At 37.8% G+C, this 19,774-nt stretch overlaps 1 protein-coding gene across 1 annotated transcript in view; it reads right to left on the bottom strand.

Annotated features, from left to right (window-relative positions):
• Positions 1-19,774, bottom strand: part of LOC149302366 (DNA primase large subunit-like) — a 72,183-nt gene extending 52,409 nt beyond the window's left edge. Inside the window, exons 1-6 of the mRNA XM_089482441.1 lie at positions 19,615-19,774; positions 18,645-18,748; positions 15,859-15,935; positions 13,037-13,157; positions 4,903-4,998; positions 4,216-4,353 (exon numbers count right to left, since the gene is read on the bottom strand). Of these exons, the coding sequence (XP_089338567.1) occupies positions 4,216-4,353; positions 4,903-4,998; positions 13,037-13,157; positions 15,859-15,935; positions 18,645-18,748; positions 19,615-19,774 (696 nt within the window). The remainder of the gene's footprint in view (positions 1-4,215; positions 4,354-4,902; positions 4,999-13,036; positions 13,158-15,858; positions 15,936-18,644; positions 18,749-19,614) is intronic.

Raw genomic sequence — 19,774 nt, 5'->3', positions numbered from 1 at the left:
GAAATAAATAATGTCGCTCGGATAACAAGCATAGTAAATAGATTTCTAGAAGCTAGAATACAAACACGTTACTGCCTGGCAGGGGAAAAAATACACAAGGAAATGGAATACTCGTAAAATGTATTTAAAATTAGAATTATCACCTAATTCCATTGCCGTATATGCCGTATATTGTGTGTTATATGCTGCTGCCCAAGTTCGCGATGAAGGTTTCCGTGCCATCTGCTTAAAAGTCTGGTTCTCTAAACAGATCAGAGTCATTCGCTTACTGTAAAGGCCAGAAGCGACCCATCACTGCTTTCAGCTTAAACATAGGAAAGTTCTAGATGTGAAAGTACTACTTTTAGAAACTACATTTTTTGTGTAGCTGCCAAAAGAGCATTGAATGAACTTCTACTTTATCTCATGACTATTTTTTTTGTAAGTTACCTGCGGTTTCACTGGCGCAATATATTGAGCGAAGGCCATCTTAGCAACGTGTGCCTGCTGGTCAGACCCAATACACTGCTGAGATTGCACACTGCTTGGGCTGTGAAGTTCTGCCCGTGTTTTACATGCTCAATTTGCCCGACAGCAATGACAAATTGAACAAAAATCTCCTAGTCAAGACTGTCCTTTCTAACCAGAAAAGGGACAGTTTGCAAATATGCAAGATATTATATAACATCGGCACAAGTTCAGACACAACTGCTCAACGACCCAACCTTCGAATGAATAAAATAAGGCACTCTATTAATAAGTTAAGACAGAAGTAGACAGTAACTAAAGAAAATGCCACTTTCTTCAACCCCTAGGGGATGTGCCGTTTCCAAGGAAATAGTAAAACTAAAAAGACGAATATGTTGCTCTTTAATGTCGGCTAGTGATATAATGTCAAAGTCATGTGACCTGTGACGGGCACTGCAGGGTATCTGGGCTCTTGCCTTTGTTTTAAGTTACAGTACCTGTTTTTCGCGTGCAGAACACGCGGGGGGGGGGGTTGATGCATGCATATGCAGCTGCAGAACACTCGGCTCATTTAATCAACCTCCTCTCCTGCATATATTCCCCGGGCACTTCCCGATTCTTTTTTTTTTTTTTTTTAAATTAGATTTCGAGCGGGTGATGTATCCTTCTTTGTGGCGACTGAATTCATTTTTGCTCTATAAGAGCAGAACTGTCAAAGAAGTGAATTTACAAGTACAAAAAAGCTATTTCAGTTTTCGGCGGTCTCCTAGCAACAAGATTCTGCTGAGGTTTTTTTTTTCCTCTGCGCTGGTGGGTAATATGGATGAAATCTGCTGTGTTTAAGTACGGCCAAGTGTCAAGAGGACGGCATCGGAGCCGAGAAGATGCAGGAACTCGCAAACCCCAAACACTTCGCCGAGAATTCGGCTCGCAGAATTAGAAATGGCAAATGCATTATTAAATAACACACTTTAGGAGAAAAGCTCAGGGCAAGGATTAACGCCAATGATTTTTGGTCAACGGATTATTCCTTGTCCATTTATCTTTTCCCTTTTGTATACTGCTTGTGTGATCCTGATTTACATCCTCATCGAGTTGAAACAGAGGTAAAGAAATTAGCGGCAAAAGCAACAACTCTTATAGAAACGCCTTTTAATGAATGTACTATTGGTAGTGTGGTAACCTGCCAAGGACAAATATCTAAACCTACATGATTAGCATAACAAAATGTTCCATGCTATTTATAAAAAACATACATGGCAAATGAACCCAATTATTTTGACATTATATTCAAGTTAAATCTAAAACCTGTATCTAAAAAGTTACTTGACCAAAGCCTCAAAAAAAAACATAAGAACATAAAAAAAAACATTAAAATCTCATGAAACACACAAAATAAATAAGCATTTCCTTTTACACTTATTTATATATGTTTTTCTATTCTCCTGTCTGATTTTAGTGAATCCAGAACCCATACAGTTCAACACGGTACTTGTGCTATATTTGCTAATACATTCTATCAATTTTCTTCATTCATAATTTCTCCAGTAATGATCAATTTATGCCAGCAACACATGAAAAGGGCACTAAGGATGTCCAAGCGGCCTTATTTCCATTAACACTTGAGCACTTGGCTAATGTTCTGCTTAGGTGGAACATTCTAATTAATGATCACACCACTTTAGTAAATAAAGTTTATTATACTAATGTTGTTTAACGGTATACAAAGTTCAGGAGGTCTCTTACCCTCTTTAAAGAACGCATATTTGCTGACTTCCAGTTTATATATACATACACAAAATACCTGTAGGTGTTTGCAGCAATAAAGGGCAAAATTAACATTTAAATCTGCCTCATTATGTAAAATACTAGGTGGAAAAGTATCAACCCTACACATAGGTTCTTCTAGAACGTGGAATGAATGGATAAAGTGAAAGCTATCAACACCTGCTACATATGGTGTCAGACAGATTACCATTGCTTGGGGTGTAAAAGTAAGAGCAGACTACGACAAGTAAAAAAATAGTTTTCCACCAAGAAGAATGGAGAGCCCAGTTCCCAAGAACAATATGTTAAAGCAACAATTTAATGTCCCATAAAGCCGCATGGATAAAGAATAGGAGCAATTTGTGGAGCTCTCATGTAAGCCAATGCTGGCTCGGGCCGGCGGTGTGCGTGCTGTGTGCACATTACTAAGCAGGAGAAGGGTTTGGACGCCAAGGAGCTATGGGTGAGGAAAGAGGAAAGGCAGAGATTCTTTAGAATCTCTCCATGCGTTAGCAATAGAGAACAGACCTTAAGGGGGTATACACCGATCAGCCGTAACATTATGACCACTTGCCTAATATTGTGTAGATCCCCTTTTTTGCCGTCAAAACTGCCCTGAACCATTGAGGCATGGACTCCACTAGACCTCTGAAGGTGTGCTGTGGTATCTGGCACCAAGATGTTAGCAGCAGATCTTTTAAGTTGCGAGGTAGGCCTCCATGGATACATTGGTGCCATGTGTTCTCCAGGTAAGCAACACACACGCATCTGGCCATCCAATCTTAAATCTTCTGTGCAATACACACAGAAATTTCGATCTCCTAATCACCACTTGCGATAATGGAGATGTGATTTCTTTTAAATAAAGTCTTAAATAAATAAGTGGAAGAGTAGTGGTTTAAACTCCTTGACTTCACAATTCACTAGGCTTGGCTGGCCCCATATAATGTATAGTTAAATCCGTTTGGTTTTTTAAGCACTGTTCACATATCCTAATGCTACTAAACTAACTTTTCGAATATCACTTCACTTGGTAGACAATAGAAATGTCTCTGTTAACCTTGTTACATCAATGAGGAAACAATCTTACTATATTCAGTTTTCAGTAGATGGAGATGCCAAAGTAACCCATGATGTCAATAGATAAAGGATTATACAAAAATGCACACATTTACGAGAGAAAACTGTTCCTTCTTTCATGGGACCACTTTAAAGAAGCACCTCTCCTATATTTACCTATTAACTAAACAGCAGACATTGTGTTGTTTACATTCCCAAAATGACTACAGCTTCTGTAAAATGCATATAAAGAACAGCTAGCCCACATAGTGTAAAAAGCCATAATCAATTATCATAATCGTAATAAATCATTCAGCTACTGCTTATATTTAAAGCCTATGTTTTACCTTATAGTGCATTCCATCCTCTCTTGTAAGCACAAACCTCATTATGTGTGTCAATTCTTACAGAACAATTGAGACAACGTATGCAGCAGTTCCCCATAGGTATTGATCATTCTACACTACTATAAAATCTTGACTTACACTCCATTAATATAACTGCCACACTATACATTGTTACAAGATCCGATGGAAACCAAGAAATGGGATTACTTGAGATCAACAACATTACAGCTTTAAAAACGACTACTTTTATACTATAACCATTTGTTATATTTCACTAACCGCATATCCTGCAGTTTAGAAAACATGTTCTTCTATGTGCCGAGTAGTACAGGGCATTTCATTTTCTCTGTGTTAAGTATAACAAAACCCTTTACAACAGAAGCAGCAACTTTTAAAAATTAAGCTCTTACAGTTAATCCTTGCGGTTTGGAACAGATTCCTATCGAAACCACTTCTGTATAAGAAACTGGAAAATGTTTGTGTAAAGGCCTCCTGGAGCATCGCAAATCAGAAAAGAACCCATAGCATTCACGTTAGGTTTCAGACTTTTCAAGATAACGCACAAAAATAAATAAAGGGATTTTTTTTTACTTACTGCCAAAGCCTTGGACAGCTTTGCTCGGAAGTCATTCAGAATGATGATAACGATATCTTTGTGTGGAATGTATGCAAAACCCTGCGAAAGGAACACCTTCCTCGGCCGTACCAAATCAAGAGCAGCTTGAAACGGGACCTTTACGGGACAAGACACGTTATATGTACTTACACACAGCAAGCACAAAATGCATACACTATGCAATATAAAACAGTAAATAATAATAAAAAAATATTCGTGAAGGACAGTACATCAGCCGTAAAATGGTTGCATATGCATGAAAATAAAATCTTCAAAAATACAGTTTGTGTCAATGCTCTATTTTTCAAGCAAGGACACTTTCCTTATTGCTTCTACCAGAAAATATGACTCCAATCACCCAGAGCATCCGCTAACCCAGTAATGGAGCTGACTGGCCATAAGTATATTACATTCATAGAGATGTCTTGAATCTTGAAAATTCCACGAAGGAGCCCACGAAAGTTTAAAGGGACCACATACTGTAGCTATCATATGCATTAAAGGGTATATAATGGATGGAGTCTCATTTTAAATACAATGAATATGACTAAATCAGAATCTATCACAGACATACTGACAGTGCCACCTCTAAACTCCAGTACTTATCTGAAAAAGGCTCTGCTGGCAAAAAAAAATTATGTAACTAGCCAAAATAAAGCAAGCTACCTTGTAAAATTCATTTTCTTCCAATTTTGTTAGACTCAACCCAAAACTTGAATTCAACAGATCTTCTTTATGCATATTCTTCTCATTTTCGCTGATCTGCAATCAGAATAACGAGACAAAGACTTAAGTATTGTTTGCTCAGCTCTTAACATCAAGGTAAACTGTTAGTATTACAGATTATCTGTAATACTATTTGTTAACGCAAATATACAACATGTCAACTGTTCTTTTCTTTATCAAGAGAGAGCCTAAAATTGCTTTTTATGCGACAGCTGGGAGAAAAATTTAACGAAAGCACTACTCTGTGCTCCTAATTAGGGAAAAAGAGGAATTAAACACTGAACATGATACTAAATACCTCAGACAAGAAGTAACTGTAAAAGTACATTTTTAAACATAGTTAAAACTGGATTCAGACATTAGTTGATCAAAAGAACCTTAAAGCTCCACAACACAGGTTTCACCGAGTTTACTTCGGCTTCATCAAGGAAATGGAGCTTTTTCCTTGTGTGCATAATGTGTGAACATACGTTCTTTGGGTTGTATTTTAATCTACTTTTATATGAGGTGTGACATGTATGAAAAGTCGGGCAACAATCAACTGAGGACACTGTGCCATTTTTGCCACATTTACATCGGTCCTTAGCTTTGTATGCCCCCTCCTGCTCCACCAAAACATTTTCCTTCCACCGTTTTCTCGTCTGTCTACCCAGCAGCTTCCCTTCAGCCGACCCGCTACATTTTATCTACATCTTTATCAACATCTTCATACTCATTCTGTCATCTTTACCCCTCTCTCGTGAGCCCAGTCATTTCTGCCACGGTAATTCCTTTAGAAATCCATTTTAACAAAAGAAAATTGGTACTGTATCCAATATCACCAAACGCAAGTCTTGGAGGTCTGCCCGCAGATTTAAAGGCAAATTACAGATCTGACATGTCTAACATGACGATATTTAACAATTCGTGAGAAATAGAACTGTCAAGTTTAGACAGCGATCGAAGAATAAGCAGACATATTCCTATATGCCGAAATTGGTTCCGATAGTATTCCCAGGTGCTTAGGTAAACCATCGCATAAACAGCAGCTGCATTTTATTGAAGGAGAGACACCCAGGGAATAGTGTTTTGGCATTTTCAGGGAACTGGGGGAATGAAGGAAAATAGGAAGCAAGGGGTAAAAAGTAAAAGGAAATAGAGGAAAGAAAATGAAGCAAGAACATTATATATAGCAAAAATCAATGACAGCTATTGGATTAAAAGGTTTTATTTTATTGTTTGTGATTAATATTGTTCTGCTATTGACTGTTTATATATAAATAGGATATTGCGGATGAAGACGCTGTGTACTAAGATTAATACATTTCACTGTCAGCTAAGAAAACTGGAGCTATCTACATGGAATATTTTATATGAGGAACACCACTGATCCATTTTTTTTAAAAAGGAAGAGAGGTCTACGGATAATAAGTTACGTCGCTAAAAACACACATTCGATTTAGCAATATCATATCTCTTGCCGACGTTGTGCATTAAAAGGCACCAGTAGAAACACAAGAAGACGAGAGCAAAAATATTTTCTATGTTCTGTTTGGATTATTTTTAGTCTTATAAGGATAAATGTACGATTGTAATTCACATGTATGATCCCAATATTTTTTTTATATATATATTTTTAGCCCAACAAATACGAATGTTGAATCTGAAAATGCATATTACCCAAATTTACAAAACCTGACGTGCCAGTGGGCATCAGGACTAAGCTACTAGCCCAATTATACACAATCGTTATAGCCCCAGGGGCCACAAGTCGGTTACAATAACATTTCTGTAAAACCTGGATAAACACTGCTGTTCACAAGAAATATTACATAAACGCATTGATAAAAAGTTCAGCCCTTTTCCCTGAGCACTTGCCGTTAGCATTTGGTATGCTTTTACCTTGTAAAGAGGAATAAATGTATTCTTCACAAGCAACTGAGCAATCCATTATATGCCTTCTCCCCCAGACATAAGTTTATGAATATTTTACTGGTATGTGGTGATTAAGTACAGAAATCCATACAGTGCGACACAAGGCAATTATCCAGCAGCCTCAACGTGTTAAAAAGAAAGGAGAAAAAATGGCTTATGGGTGAACTGAACATCATGTCAGAGTCTGTTAACGTGTTTCATTACCAAGACAGCTTCCGAACTACATCCTCGAAACCGTGACCCAGATCAGCAGAATTTTCTGCATTCTTCACAACAAACTTCATTTTAAGCTACTTTGTAAACAATACAAAGAACGCCTCTCTCAAGTATCATTAAATGTTTTGAAAACAAAAACATAGTTATTTTCTTAAGTCTCAAAAAAACTAAAGTTTAACGCCACTTCATGGCTCGTTTCAGACTTGGAGATTGGGGACGGCCTGAACATATATGAATAGCCAAGGTATTGTCAATATCACATATGGTCCCGAATTGTAGAAATAAGATGTTTAGCAGTTAAAGCCCACGGAAATTGATGTTCCTTTTTTTTTTTTTTTTTATAAGATCTGTATGACATTTCCACTTTCAAATAACTTCAAAATGCTTGCATACAGGCAAATCTAAAAAGGAAGGCCACATTTTGTTCATGGTTGTTATAAATAATGCAATGGCAGATTGATTTTGTTTTAATCATAAAGAACATGTACTAGAAATATTATACTAACAAGAAAGATAATACGAAAAGCTTACTCGGAATGCTGCAGCAGCGTTTATTAACCATCTCGCTAACAATGAAGAAGATTACCTTCTTCTGAAACAAAAGCAGAGCAATTTTAATGGAAATAAAAACAAACTGATTTTTTTTCTTTTTTTGTTTTAGTAATATGTAAAACAAAAAATATAATAATCTGAATAAAAACAGAATAGCAGTGATCACTGCCTAAAATTAGCATATTTTTACAGGATTTAAGAGAAAGGGAAGCAAATATTGGACTATTAGACTGTCTTTTCTGGACATTTTTTACAAATACATAGCGTTACCATAGTCTGATTCAACAGGGCAAGAGCTCCCCCTAGTGTCAATAAAGGACAATGCTTTTTTGCCTTTTTTCCCCCACCACTATTTGTCAATAATATAATTATAGCAAGCATATAAATAAAATTGAATATTTAGTCTTCCATATTTGCCATGATCCACTCACAAAGTTATCACTAAATCTTTAATGCTAAAAATTTCAGTGGTGCCTCCTTGATACAGTATTCCTAGCTGTTGCAATAAACATGTGTATGGATGTGCCACAAAGGGCCATTTAGATAATAAAAGGTGAAAAAAAACAAGAAAACTGTTGTTGGCTTTAAAAAGTGTTAATTGCTGAAAACCGTGTTAATTGGTGCAAATTCCCACTGTAATTGGGTTACTATTATTCATATATTGCCATTTTTTGCAGGCACTAGGGAGATCCTCTGATCTAACTGGCCCACTAAGGGGTAAAATCAGTGAAGATATGTCGCAACACAGACTTCCACCGCAGCCCCCAAGTAGCCTTCTCCCCACGCAAGGTGTCTATCTGAGTAAGACAACTGTGAATACATGCAAGTTAGTGAGAGCAAGTAGATCGATCCCATAATCATAAGGAATAGACTGGATGGTGGCTTGGTGAGCAGCATAGTAAAGCAGGGCTGCATGGTGGGCTTATGCCAGGCCACACAGACAATTACGTACTGCTAGCCTATTACAAGAAAACAGCACATAAGAATTTGTTCTTCCATAGACATACTGGAAGAAACTGAGGACACCCACTGGTGAGCAGCAGACCTGGCCACATAGACTGTTACTTTATACTTCCCTCAATAGATTTATATAGTGCTAAAGCTAAGAAACTACATATACTGTATATTAGTTAATGCAGGGAGATGGACTGGAAAATCACTGAGTGATCATGTTGTGAGTTAGACTACTTTCACTCTTACAATACATTCGGTGGGGTGGTGCATGAGGAACTCTAGTTGGATGCCACTGATGCGATTGCAAGATACACCGGTGATTACCCGAATCACCGGCCTGAACTGCATCATCTACCCGGCTGCAAGCCAAGAAAATAATGAGGGGTACCGGCGTGCGAGAGACTATTTATGCTATTTGGAGGAATGGAAAGCGCTACTTTCTGCCTTTTTGGGATATGGGCAGAATGTTTTGATTAGCTCTGCTCAAAAGCAAGTTAAGCAAACATTTATTATTTAAATCGGAATGTTTAATTTAGCCGTTTCAGTTTCTATGGCAGCAATTCATCAGTGTCTGCTTTTGTGTCACATTCAATGGTAAAATTTCATATGCGTTAACATTTCTTCCTGGGAAGGGTTTGGACTTTCAACAGTACAAGGAATGGTACGTTTAGTTAGATGCAGCAGAGAAGGAAAACCGTACCTCAAATATGTAGAACCAAGAGCCTTTCTTGATGGATACATTTGTCTGCTGCATTCTCAGCTGTCAATATACACTATATGACTAAAAGTATGTGGGCAGCCCTCCTAATCACTGAGTTTAGACATTTCATCCACACCCACTACTAATAGGTATATATAGTCATGCATATAGGCAGCAATCTCCATAGACAAACATTGAGAGTAGAATGGGTTGTACTGAAGACTTTGAGGATCTTCCCCGTCATAGGATGCCACCTGCTAGAAATGCCCTCATCCACTTCAAGTGTTATTACTGTGAAAAATTAAGCATCTAGGAGTAAATTTAGAAGTCTGATGGACAAATCCTGGTTTGACGAATACTAGATCACTACCTAATTGAATACTTAGTGCCTACTGTAAAGTTTGGTGGAGGACGGATAATGGTCTGTGTCTCATGCTGGGTCCCTGCTGCGCCGGTATTAAAGTCAGGTACCCCAGGGCATGTGTTCACTGATTTGTGCACTGGGGCACATTCATGCTGAGATAGCAAAGGGTCTTTACCCAAACTGTTCCCACAAAGTCCAAAATGTCATGGTATGCTGAAGCCCCTCTCGGTGTAATAGTCAGGTGTCCCAATACTTTTGTCCATATATATATATATATATATATATATATATATATATATATATATATATTCTGTCACAAACAGAAATTCCACTTTTCCGTAAGAAATTAAATAACATTAAAAGTCACTCACACTACCAAGAATAAAAAAAATATTGATTTACAGTTCGTAGAGCACAACTTAAATTTTCAGAGAAAAAAGTTCAATAAAAACGCCTGGCATTTCCTGCTGATGGCAAGGTTTTTCATGCAGGGCTTCAAAACTTGTATTGATTTTGTTATTGTGTACAGAGGGCTTTGATGCTAGAAGAAAACATTTTTTGTGTACTGGGCTCATTAAAGTTTTGCACTGCTCACACCTCACCTTAGGGGGACCAATTTTGTGATGGTGTACAGCCGGCAATATATAAAACAGATTTTAGTAATTCTAAAATACAGTCGTCCAAAGGACTGGCACACCATTACTTCTGACATTTTTACATACAGTTAAGCCTTTAACTGTCTATTAGAAAGAGCTTTCCAATTCACTGTTAATGTCGTCAGAAACAATGTACAAGTCTCGTAGGATGACCCTTAACCGAGCTTTTTTTATTGTTTTATACACATTAATAATATAATGTCTACCCAAATCATAGAAGAAATAAGAACCACACATCTCCATGTTTTCAATCAACCTTCAGCTGAAAGAATAAAATGGTTTATTTGTTAATTTAAACCATAAAACATGCAAAAAAAAGTGAACACTTTGGTCAGCCTACGTATCATTTATTAGTACTTTGAAGGTACAGAAAAGACCAAACATAAGTACAAAGTTTGGGGGGGGGGGGGCTGCTGAAATGACCCCTATGTACAGCGCATATCCAGTAGAAACATACTGCAGATGATATTTTAAATCAACAATTTAAGGCATTGAGGATTCTGTCAAACTTCACAGCCATATATTACTTAGACCACCACATCATTATAATAATAGTAATGCAATCCAATAATAACAAGATTCAGCTATACAGCATTGTTAGGATTAGATAGGACTCATCATAACGGGGGAACATTAACATAGGTGAAAGTTAAGCAATGTATGGCTATATAGTGTAGGGCTGAAACAACAAAATCGATCGATAATAATCGATTATGAAAATCGTTGTCAACGATTTTCATAATCGATTAGTTGAATCGATTTTTATCGATTTATAAAATTATGTTTTTCAGAGCAAATGCTCTGAAAAACTCCCTTCTATAATCCGATCTCAAATAGAGATCGGATTATAACAGTAGAATCCAGACCCCCCGCAGGAGACCTGGATCCTCTCTGCCACCCGGTGAGGGTCTGTGCAAAACGCACAGACATCCTCCTCCCCCCCACTTCCGCCGGGGCTTCTATTACTGAACCCGGCGTCATGTGACCTTCCGGTGCGGCTTCCATCATGGAAGCCCCAACGGAAGCGGAGTGGATCCAGGTTCCCGTGTAGCGCTGCACGCGATTTGGATTTTAGTGCGCGATGTGCGCAACCTCCCTACTTCCCTTCACTTCTACCTTCCCCACCAGGGGTTAATATAGCAGCAGAAGAAAAACGGAGCAAGTAAGCACCACTGGGTAAGGTAAGCATGGAGTATTATCTTTTTTTATGCTTATTTGCCCTGTGTTTCTTTTGTTGATATATTAACCCCTGGTGGGGCAGGTAGAATTTTTTCAGGGATCTATTAATTATGCATTCTTTAATTTGTGTTTTTTTATTTTTTGATTGCTGTAATATATGATTTATTGTTTGTATTGTCCATATATTTATATATATTTATATTGTATTGTGTATCTTTTTTTTTTCTATATTCATTAAAGCATATATTTTATGCCTATTTTAGCGCTGTCAGTTTGTTTTATATCAGGGGGGCACAGTGGCATAAAGGGGCTATGAGGCATATCAGGGGGCACAGTGGGGATATAGGAGGTGTAAGGCATATCAGGGGGCACAGTCTCATATAGGGGGGTATAAGGCATATCGGGGCATGGTGGCATATAGGGGGTATAAGGCATATCGGGGCACAGTGCCATATTGAGGTAAAGGGAATATCAGTGACATATTGGGTATAAGGCATATAGGGGCTATAAGGCATATCGGGGCACAGTGGCATATAGGGGGTATAAGGCATATCGGGGCACAATGGCATATCGGGGGTGTAAGCCATATCAGGGGGCATGGTGGCATCTCTGGTACATAGGAGGTATAAGGCATATATGGGGCAGAGTTGCAAGCTGGGAGTGAGATGTGTATAACTGGGGGGCAGGTTGGCAAATAAAAGAAAATATAAACAAGAGGCATTTTTCTCATAGTTTTTATTAAATATGAAAAAATATACTTTACATGAATTATTATTTACTAGTAAAACTTTTTTGGTATTAAAACTTAGAGAAATAGTGTGTTTGGGTTCCTTTAAAATATAGCTTTATCATTATGTCAGTGTTAATGTAAATTATACGTTTTTTTTTTTTAAACGAAAAATTTGTATAGTTTTTTTTATCCGATTAATCGAAAAAATAATCGGCCAACTAATCGATTATGAAAATAATCGCTAGTTGCAGCCCTAATATAGTGACAAACTAAGATTTATGAGTTTAAAATAGCATGTGCAGAATGTCACTGCTGGATGTTCATTGATGCCTCGCCTATATCGGTACTGTATCTTCTCATACAGTATGCATGGGTTCTTTAAAATGTTGATTATTGTACCTTTTTTGTATATTTTAATACCTTGCTTTGTTTCAGGAGATGGTAAATTGTCAAGTGTTTCTGGGGGTTTTTCTGGTGGACAGTGACAATAAAACACAATTTAGATATAACTGTAATCAAACACCAAGCTTGTTATAACCCACACATATAGTTTAATAATTAGCAATAAATATTAAGAATAAATATTCCATAGTGCACACTTTTTTGCACAAAAAGACAAAATTACTACTTTTAACATCGTGCATGCAATACATGGGGGGATTCCTTAGCTCTTTGTACGGAGAATTATTTTTGCATCTGTACTATATAAGATTTTTTCTATGAAGTTACTTACATGAATAAAACCCTTTCATTTAACAATGTTTTGTTATTTTTTTAACAAAAATGCACTATTAACTTAATATACTTACAGCAACATATTCCAAATCATTAAACTTCAGAAATTCCTGGATCTTCTCTTTAGTCAACAAGCTGAAGCGAAACTTAAACAGGTCCATTTCTTGTTGTATAAACCAGCGTCTCAGATCCTCTCTATAAAAACAGGTAAAACATCTGACTTACAAGGCATGCAAATTAAAACAATAATTACCCAAATAGACAGTAACTTGCTTTAGAAGTTTAAAGGCCAATCTTACAAAAAGATGTAATGGTTATGTGATGTACTGCTCATATGTCCTGTTCACTCAACTATCAGCACCCATACATCAGCACGGCAGAATGTGACAGTGCCATATCAATAATAATTACATAGAAAACACTGACAGCAATGGGGAAAAATATGCATCCAGCAGTATAAGTCACCCACTATCAGGAAATATCATCCTTTCAAGCCTGAGAAATGTAATTAGAGGGCTTCAGAGTAATTAAGGGACATAGGCTGCAGGTAAGGACATTGAATGCTTTCTCGAATCTGAAGATTATTTCTTTCAAAGGGCTTGCTGAATTACTTATTAAATCTGAGCAGTGACTATTTTGTTAATGATATTAGGTATATAGCACAAAATCACTTTGTAATGTGGAAGACTTTTTTGACATATATATATTTTTTTAAGTACATTATATATATATATATATATATATATATATATATATATATATATATATATATATATATATACACATATACATGCAAATATACCTCTGAAGGTTACACATACATAGCTACTGGGAAGAAATGTCAAACTAAAACTCGCTGTGGGTCTGGCTGCTGAAATTCCCTGCGGGACTGATATGGGTTTCCAAAATACCGAATAACATTAAAAAAATTACAAAAGGCTTCATTCGCTGGCATTCAATGTTACACCGTAATTCAAGAAGTTAGACTGATAGATCCTTGTTACAAGCATCCCATGAAAAGAGGAGCGTTAATAATTCAAAAGGACAGAACAATACGTCAAAATACCCTGTTCTCTCCTATTTCAGTTTGGTATCTAGGTCAAGAGAAAATGTGGATTACAACTGCACATTATCAACCTTGACCTTTAAAGCCAAAATAAAGGTGTCATTTTATACTTGATGGGAACCATGTTAAAGGACGAGATTGTTGAACATCTGAAGTCACATGGATTTCAAGATCAAAAACAACATGGGTTTTCCTCAGGAAGATCAGCCAAACAAATCTTATTGATTTTTTTGATTGGGTGACTAAAGTAATTGATCGCGGTGGTGCAGTAGATGTTGCATATCTGGATTTCAGTAAGGCCTTTGACACTGTCCCACATAGAAGACTTATCAATAAACTGCAATCTCTGGGTTTAGATCCCAATGTTGTTGAATGGATAAAGGAGTGGCTGAGCGACAGACAACAGAGGGTTGTAGTCAATGGCGTATATTCAGAACAAGGTCTTGTTACCAGCGGGGTCCCTCAGGGATCTGTACTCAGACATAGTAAAAGTATATCTTTTTTGCTGATGACACAAAGATTTGCCACAGGTTGATGTTCCTGGAGGGATAAGCCAAATGGCAAATGATCTAGGTAAACTGGAAAATAGCTGTGGCAACTGGCATTTAATGTGGACAAATGCAAGATAATGCACCAAGGGTATAAAAACTCAAGGGCAGAGTATTGAATATTTGATTCTGTCCTAACCTCAACATCTAAAGAAAGGAATTTAAAGGTAATCATTTCAGAGGGAAGTGCTCGTGCCATGGTACAGATTAGAGCCCTGCGCAGGACTGCTTTTTTAATCCCGCTCCCGCCCGCTCCCGCTGTTTTTAATCCCGCTCCCGCAATGTGGGTGTTCCGCTCCCGCCACATTTGTGGCCAATCCCGCCCGCTCCCGCCACATTTGTGGCCAATCACGCCCGCTTCCTTACCTGATTTTCCGCGCAGTCCCGCAAGCTGTTCCCTCACAGTGTCTCTTCTCTTGCTCCGCCCAGGAACAAGTCGGAGTCACAGGAAGTGAAGTCACATCACGTGACTCCGCCTTGTTCCTGGGCGGAGCAAGATAGGAGACACTGTTATGGAGCAGCGAGAAGACAGCCTTGCGGGACTGCGCGGGATTACTGGGACCCGCAGGTACAGTGCCTGACCGCCTGCTCCCGCCCGCAGCCCCAGCAAGACCGCCCGCACCCGCAAGTTTTTTGGCCTCCCAATGCAGTCCTCTAGTACAGATCACTGGTGAGACCTCACTTGGAGTATTGTGTACAGTACTGGAGACCGTATCTCCAGAAGGATATAGATATGTTGGAGAAAGTTCTGAGAAGTGCTACTTAAATGGTTCATGGATTACAGAATAAAATTTACCAGGACAGGTTAAAGGATCTTAACATATATAGCCTGGAAAAAAAGATGTGGCATGGGGCATATGATAGAGACATTTAAAGTCCCATTTAAAGGGAATCAATACAATAAAGTAGTATATGCTAACCAAGATAAACTACTACAACAAAATGACAGTCTTAAATTAGAGAGGCAAAGGTTTAAAAGGAATGCCAGGGAATATTACTTTACTGAGAGGGTAGTGGATGCATGGAGTGGCATGGGAACGGCATAAGGCTATCCTAGATATAATGTAAAGCCAGGGGCTATGGAAAGTATTCAAAAATTGGGAAGACTAGATGGGCCGAATGGTTCTTATCTTCTGACACATTCTCTGTTACTCTTACTTCTTTTTCACCATTAGTGTAAGTATTTTGCGATGGATGACTAGAAAACTATACTAGGACCCCTGCACTGAATACTCCATAGCACGCTTTCTAATAACCAATAAATAAAGTATACTATACTTACGACTGGCAATATGCAAGACGGAGGATAAAATGAGAGATATGATCTTTCCGCCGCTGATCATACACATCATCGTTGATCTCATCTTGTAACGGCTATAAAAAAAAAAAAAAAAAAAAAACATGCAAAATGTTAAACGGCAGGAACTGTCACCCTTTAGTCACCTATCATAAACTTTTAAACATGTATTCAAGATAAATGCCACACACTGGCTTGGGTGCCAACTTGAACTATTACTAAGATAGTCACCCATTCAGTAAACATATTCAATAGATGCCCCCATACATCTGTGTAGATAACCCATGCAGCCCATGTAAGTTGCAATATATAAGTTTAATATATAGGCATTTAAAAAGAGGTTAAATGTCATAATAATCTTAAATTAAAACAAGTTGGAAATGTACACCGAGACATATGATTCTTTTTTGTACCCCTAGTTCGGAGGGTGATGGGAGCTGCAGACCTCACAAGCACATGAACCCATTTTTTTGGCTTACAAAAAAACATTTAATATAAAAAGTGGGCGTTTTTGTACTTTCCTAATTTTGTCCTTTTATTTTTACAGGTGGAATGAGGCACCTCTGACCGCAGTATGTTAGTAAGGATCAGGTTTTATTTTACTGCATTTCACAATAGATAAGCCAGCAGCATGCTGTCACTTTATTAATAAAAAAGAGCAAATGTGACAATTGTACTAAGCAGTCTAATATATATATATATATATATATATATTATATTCTAATTTCACTTCTAGAGAATTTGCCTTCTTTAACTGAAGCTTTATTATTTGTTTTATATAGCACCATCAAATTCGGTAGCGCTGTATAATGTGTACATAACGGCAGAAAGTTTTTATAACGTTTACTATATATACACACACACATAATGTCATCACGTATGCTTAAACGAAACAACCTTGTAACTTCAGCAACTGGGCAGCTTCCCTCTAATGTCACTAAGGAGCAGAGATGACATCTAATCATTGCATTTTTTTTTTTTTTTGTTAGAGAACTGGTGCTATAATAGCAAGATTATACTATTATTAGACAAATTTCAGGCCCTACTTTTCTAATTACTAAAGCTGTAAAAAAAAAATCCCCTCACGTGGATAGGTTCTCTTAGTTTTTCACGTTTCAGAGATTTACAAAGGCCGAGTCAGATTATTTTTGTGAAAGATCAGCGGCTAAAACCCAAAATAGAATGTGCTCTGTCATTTATTCAGCAGTTCTAATGCTGTGCTCCAGTGCACTTGGATTAAAATCATTCAGAGGTCCCAACCGCAAAACAAATTTCAAAATCTCACAGAGTACATTTGGGGTCTTGAAATATTTAGAAAGCTAGAGGTAGCAAGCTAAATATATTCACTTTTTATTGATTGATATGTAAAAATCACCTGAATACTGGGGAACAGAAACAAAGTAGGAACACACATTATATATATATATATATATATATATATATATATATATATATATATATATATATATACACACTCACTGGCCACCGGGTTGGACACCCTTTGGCCTTCATTCTTCGTGGCATACTTAAGGTGCTGGAAACATTCCTCGGAGATTTTGGTCCATATGGACATGATGGCATCACACAGTTGCTGCAGATTTGACGGCTGCACATACATGAGCACATACACTCCTGTTCTTAGATGACAGGAGTGGCACCCGGTGTGGTCTTTTGCTGCTGTAGCCCATCTGCTTCAAGGTTCACCGTGTTGTGCGTTTAGAGATGGTATTCTGCATACCTTAGTTGTAACGAGTGGTTATTTGAGTTACTGTTGCCTTTCTGTCATCTCGAACCAGTCTGCCCATTCTCCTCTGATCTCCGACATCAACAAGGCATTTTCGTCCACACAACTGCCACTCACTGGATATTTTCTCTTTTTCGGACCATTCTCTGTAAACCCTAGAGATGGTTGTGTGTGAAAATTCTAGTAGATCAGAAGTTTCTGAAATACTCAGACCAACCCGTCTGCCATGTTCAAAGTCACTTAAATCCCACTTCTTCCCCATTCTGATGCTCGGTTTGAATTTCAGCAAGTTGTCTTGACCACGTCTACATGCCTAAATGCATTGACTTGCTGCCATGTGATTAGCTGATTAGCCATTTGTGATAAACAATTGAACAGTTGTGTGTATATTATTTATTATTATTATACTTTATTTATAAAGTGCCAACAGATTCCACAGCGCTGTACAAAGATGAAAATGTTACATATATATATATTGTGGTAAAGTGTATGGGAGAGTGGTTGATGGGATATATGTCTCACCTGGTTACCTCAGCCAGGCATGATAGCAAACCCAGGTGCTCTCAGGTGAGGCTTCCTAAGCTCGTTACTGGGGAGGAAGCCTTAAAAGAGAGGGCTGTTAGGTTTGCAGAGAGAGGGAGACACTGAATGAAGGAGCAGCTACAGCCAGCGCTGCAGCCCACCAGGTATGAAGCTTTACCCCATACAAAACTGGTTACTTTGCTTTGCGTCAGACCTTAGGCTGCTAGAGAGGTATCCTGCTGTTTAGTTAGAGCCGGACAGGCTTATAGTTTGTTTTGTTTACAAGGTGCTCTGTGACTACAACATCTAAATAAACACGCTTTTACGTTGGAAACCTGTGTGAAACTGTCATTGCCGCCCCATGCGTGAGCTGTCCCCTACAATATATATATATATATATATATGTATGTATGTATTTGAATTGTTAGAAAACTAAAAACACAAAATCAAACTATTAAAATAACACATATGCATATATGGACATATATTACACAGGTTTACTTACTCTGTAAGGAAACTTGAGTTTTCTAAGTTCACTCTCCAGCCTGCAATTGTACTCGGCAGTGCACTTGACAAAGCTCACACCAAGATTCTCTATCATCTTCAGAACTACAGAGAGGATAGAATGATGGCACATTTTGCCACAGTAAACATAATGTATCATTCCATTTGGTTTGTTAAGCCCAATATAAACAGATTTGTATATAAAGAATCAGACTAACCAATTGTTTGTCAAATACTTGATTAAAAATCTGACCATTGTTTCAGGGACCCTGCAGTGTCACGAGCAGGTATATGACAGCTGGAGTGCCCCTTTACACCATGACTTGAGGGAAAAGATCTTCATTTTAGATTATTTAGGGCAAAATAGATTCTTGCCACATTAAGAACGTCCAACTGCCCAAGAAGTATTAGGTTCCCTCAAGCAAGCAAGCAAAGTAATGGGATATACAGCGGTTTTGGGGAACTGCAGTTATATGCTAAAGCACTGCAATATTCTTGCCCACACTTGTATCTCAATCAAAGACCAAATGCTGAACTAGAAGAATCAGCAATGGTGGCCTATGCTTGATCCGGACATAAGACACTTAAACATTGATCAGGAATACAGATTCCATGCCAGGTTGCTAAAACAATAATTATACCAATATACTAACAATATATTCCTGGCATATTTAGATATTTTGGCTTCAAGAAGGCCCATGGTATATGTGGTACTAATATAGTTATCTTATTTCATGGCAGTGCCAGGTAATCTTTAACATGTATGATTTATTTGGGGGGGGGGGGGGGACATTACGTCAACAAAACGTCCTGATGTGACTTCCTGATACAACTAAATAAATATTGCTACGTGCTGAATGAGACTAACAAAATCAAACTAGAAAAACAGAACCAAGCACAGAATCGGTTAAATATGATTCTAAGTTCCGTTAAAAAAAAGAATATTTAATTAAGGAAAAAAGAAAACTTACGTTTAAGTCTTTCGATGGCAAATGTTTCAAACTCAATGAGAGATATATTTTCGGTTGGCGGATTCTGGTAAAACTGTAAATTGTAGGGATACTGTTCACCCTTTCGATCGCCAGTTAGCCGGGTGGTATGCCGAAGATTCCTAGTCCTTGTGAACTGCAT

This window comes from Sceloporus occidentalis, unplaced genomic scaffold, assembly GCF_023333645.1.
Source record: "Sceloporus occidentalis isolate IW3139 unplaced genomic scaffold, rSceOcc1.0.p SCAF_19, whole genome shotgun sequence".
NCBI classification, from domain to species: domain Eukaryota; kingdom Metazoa; phylum Chordata; class Lepidosauria; order Squamata; family Phrynosomatidae; genus Sceloporus; species Sceloporus occidentalis.
The sequence above is the reverse complement of the archived record's forward strand: the minus strand, read 5'-3'. Positions and strand labels throughout refer to the sequence as shown.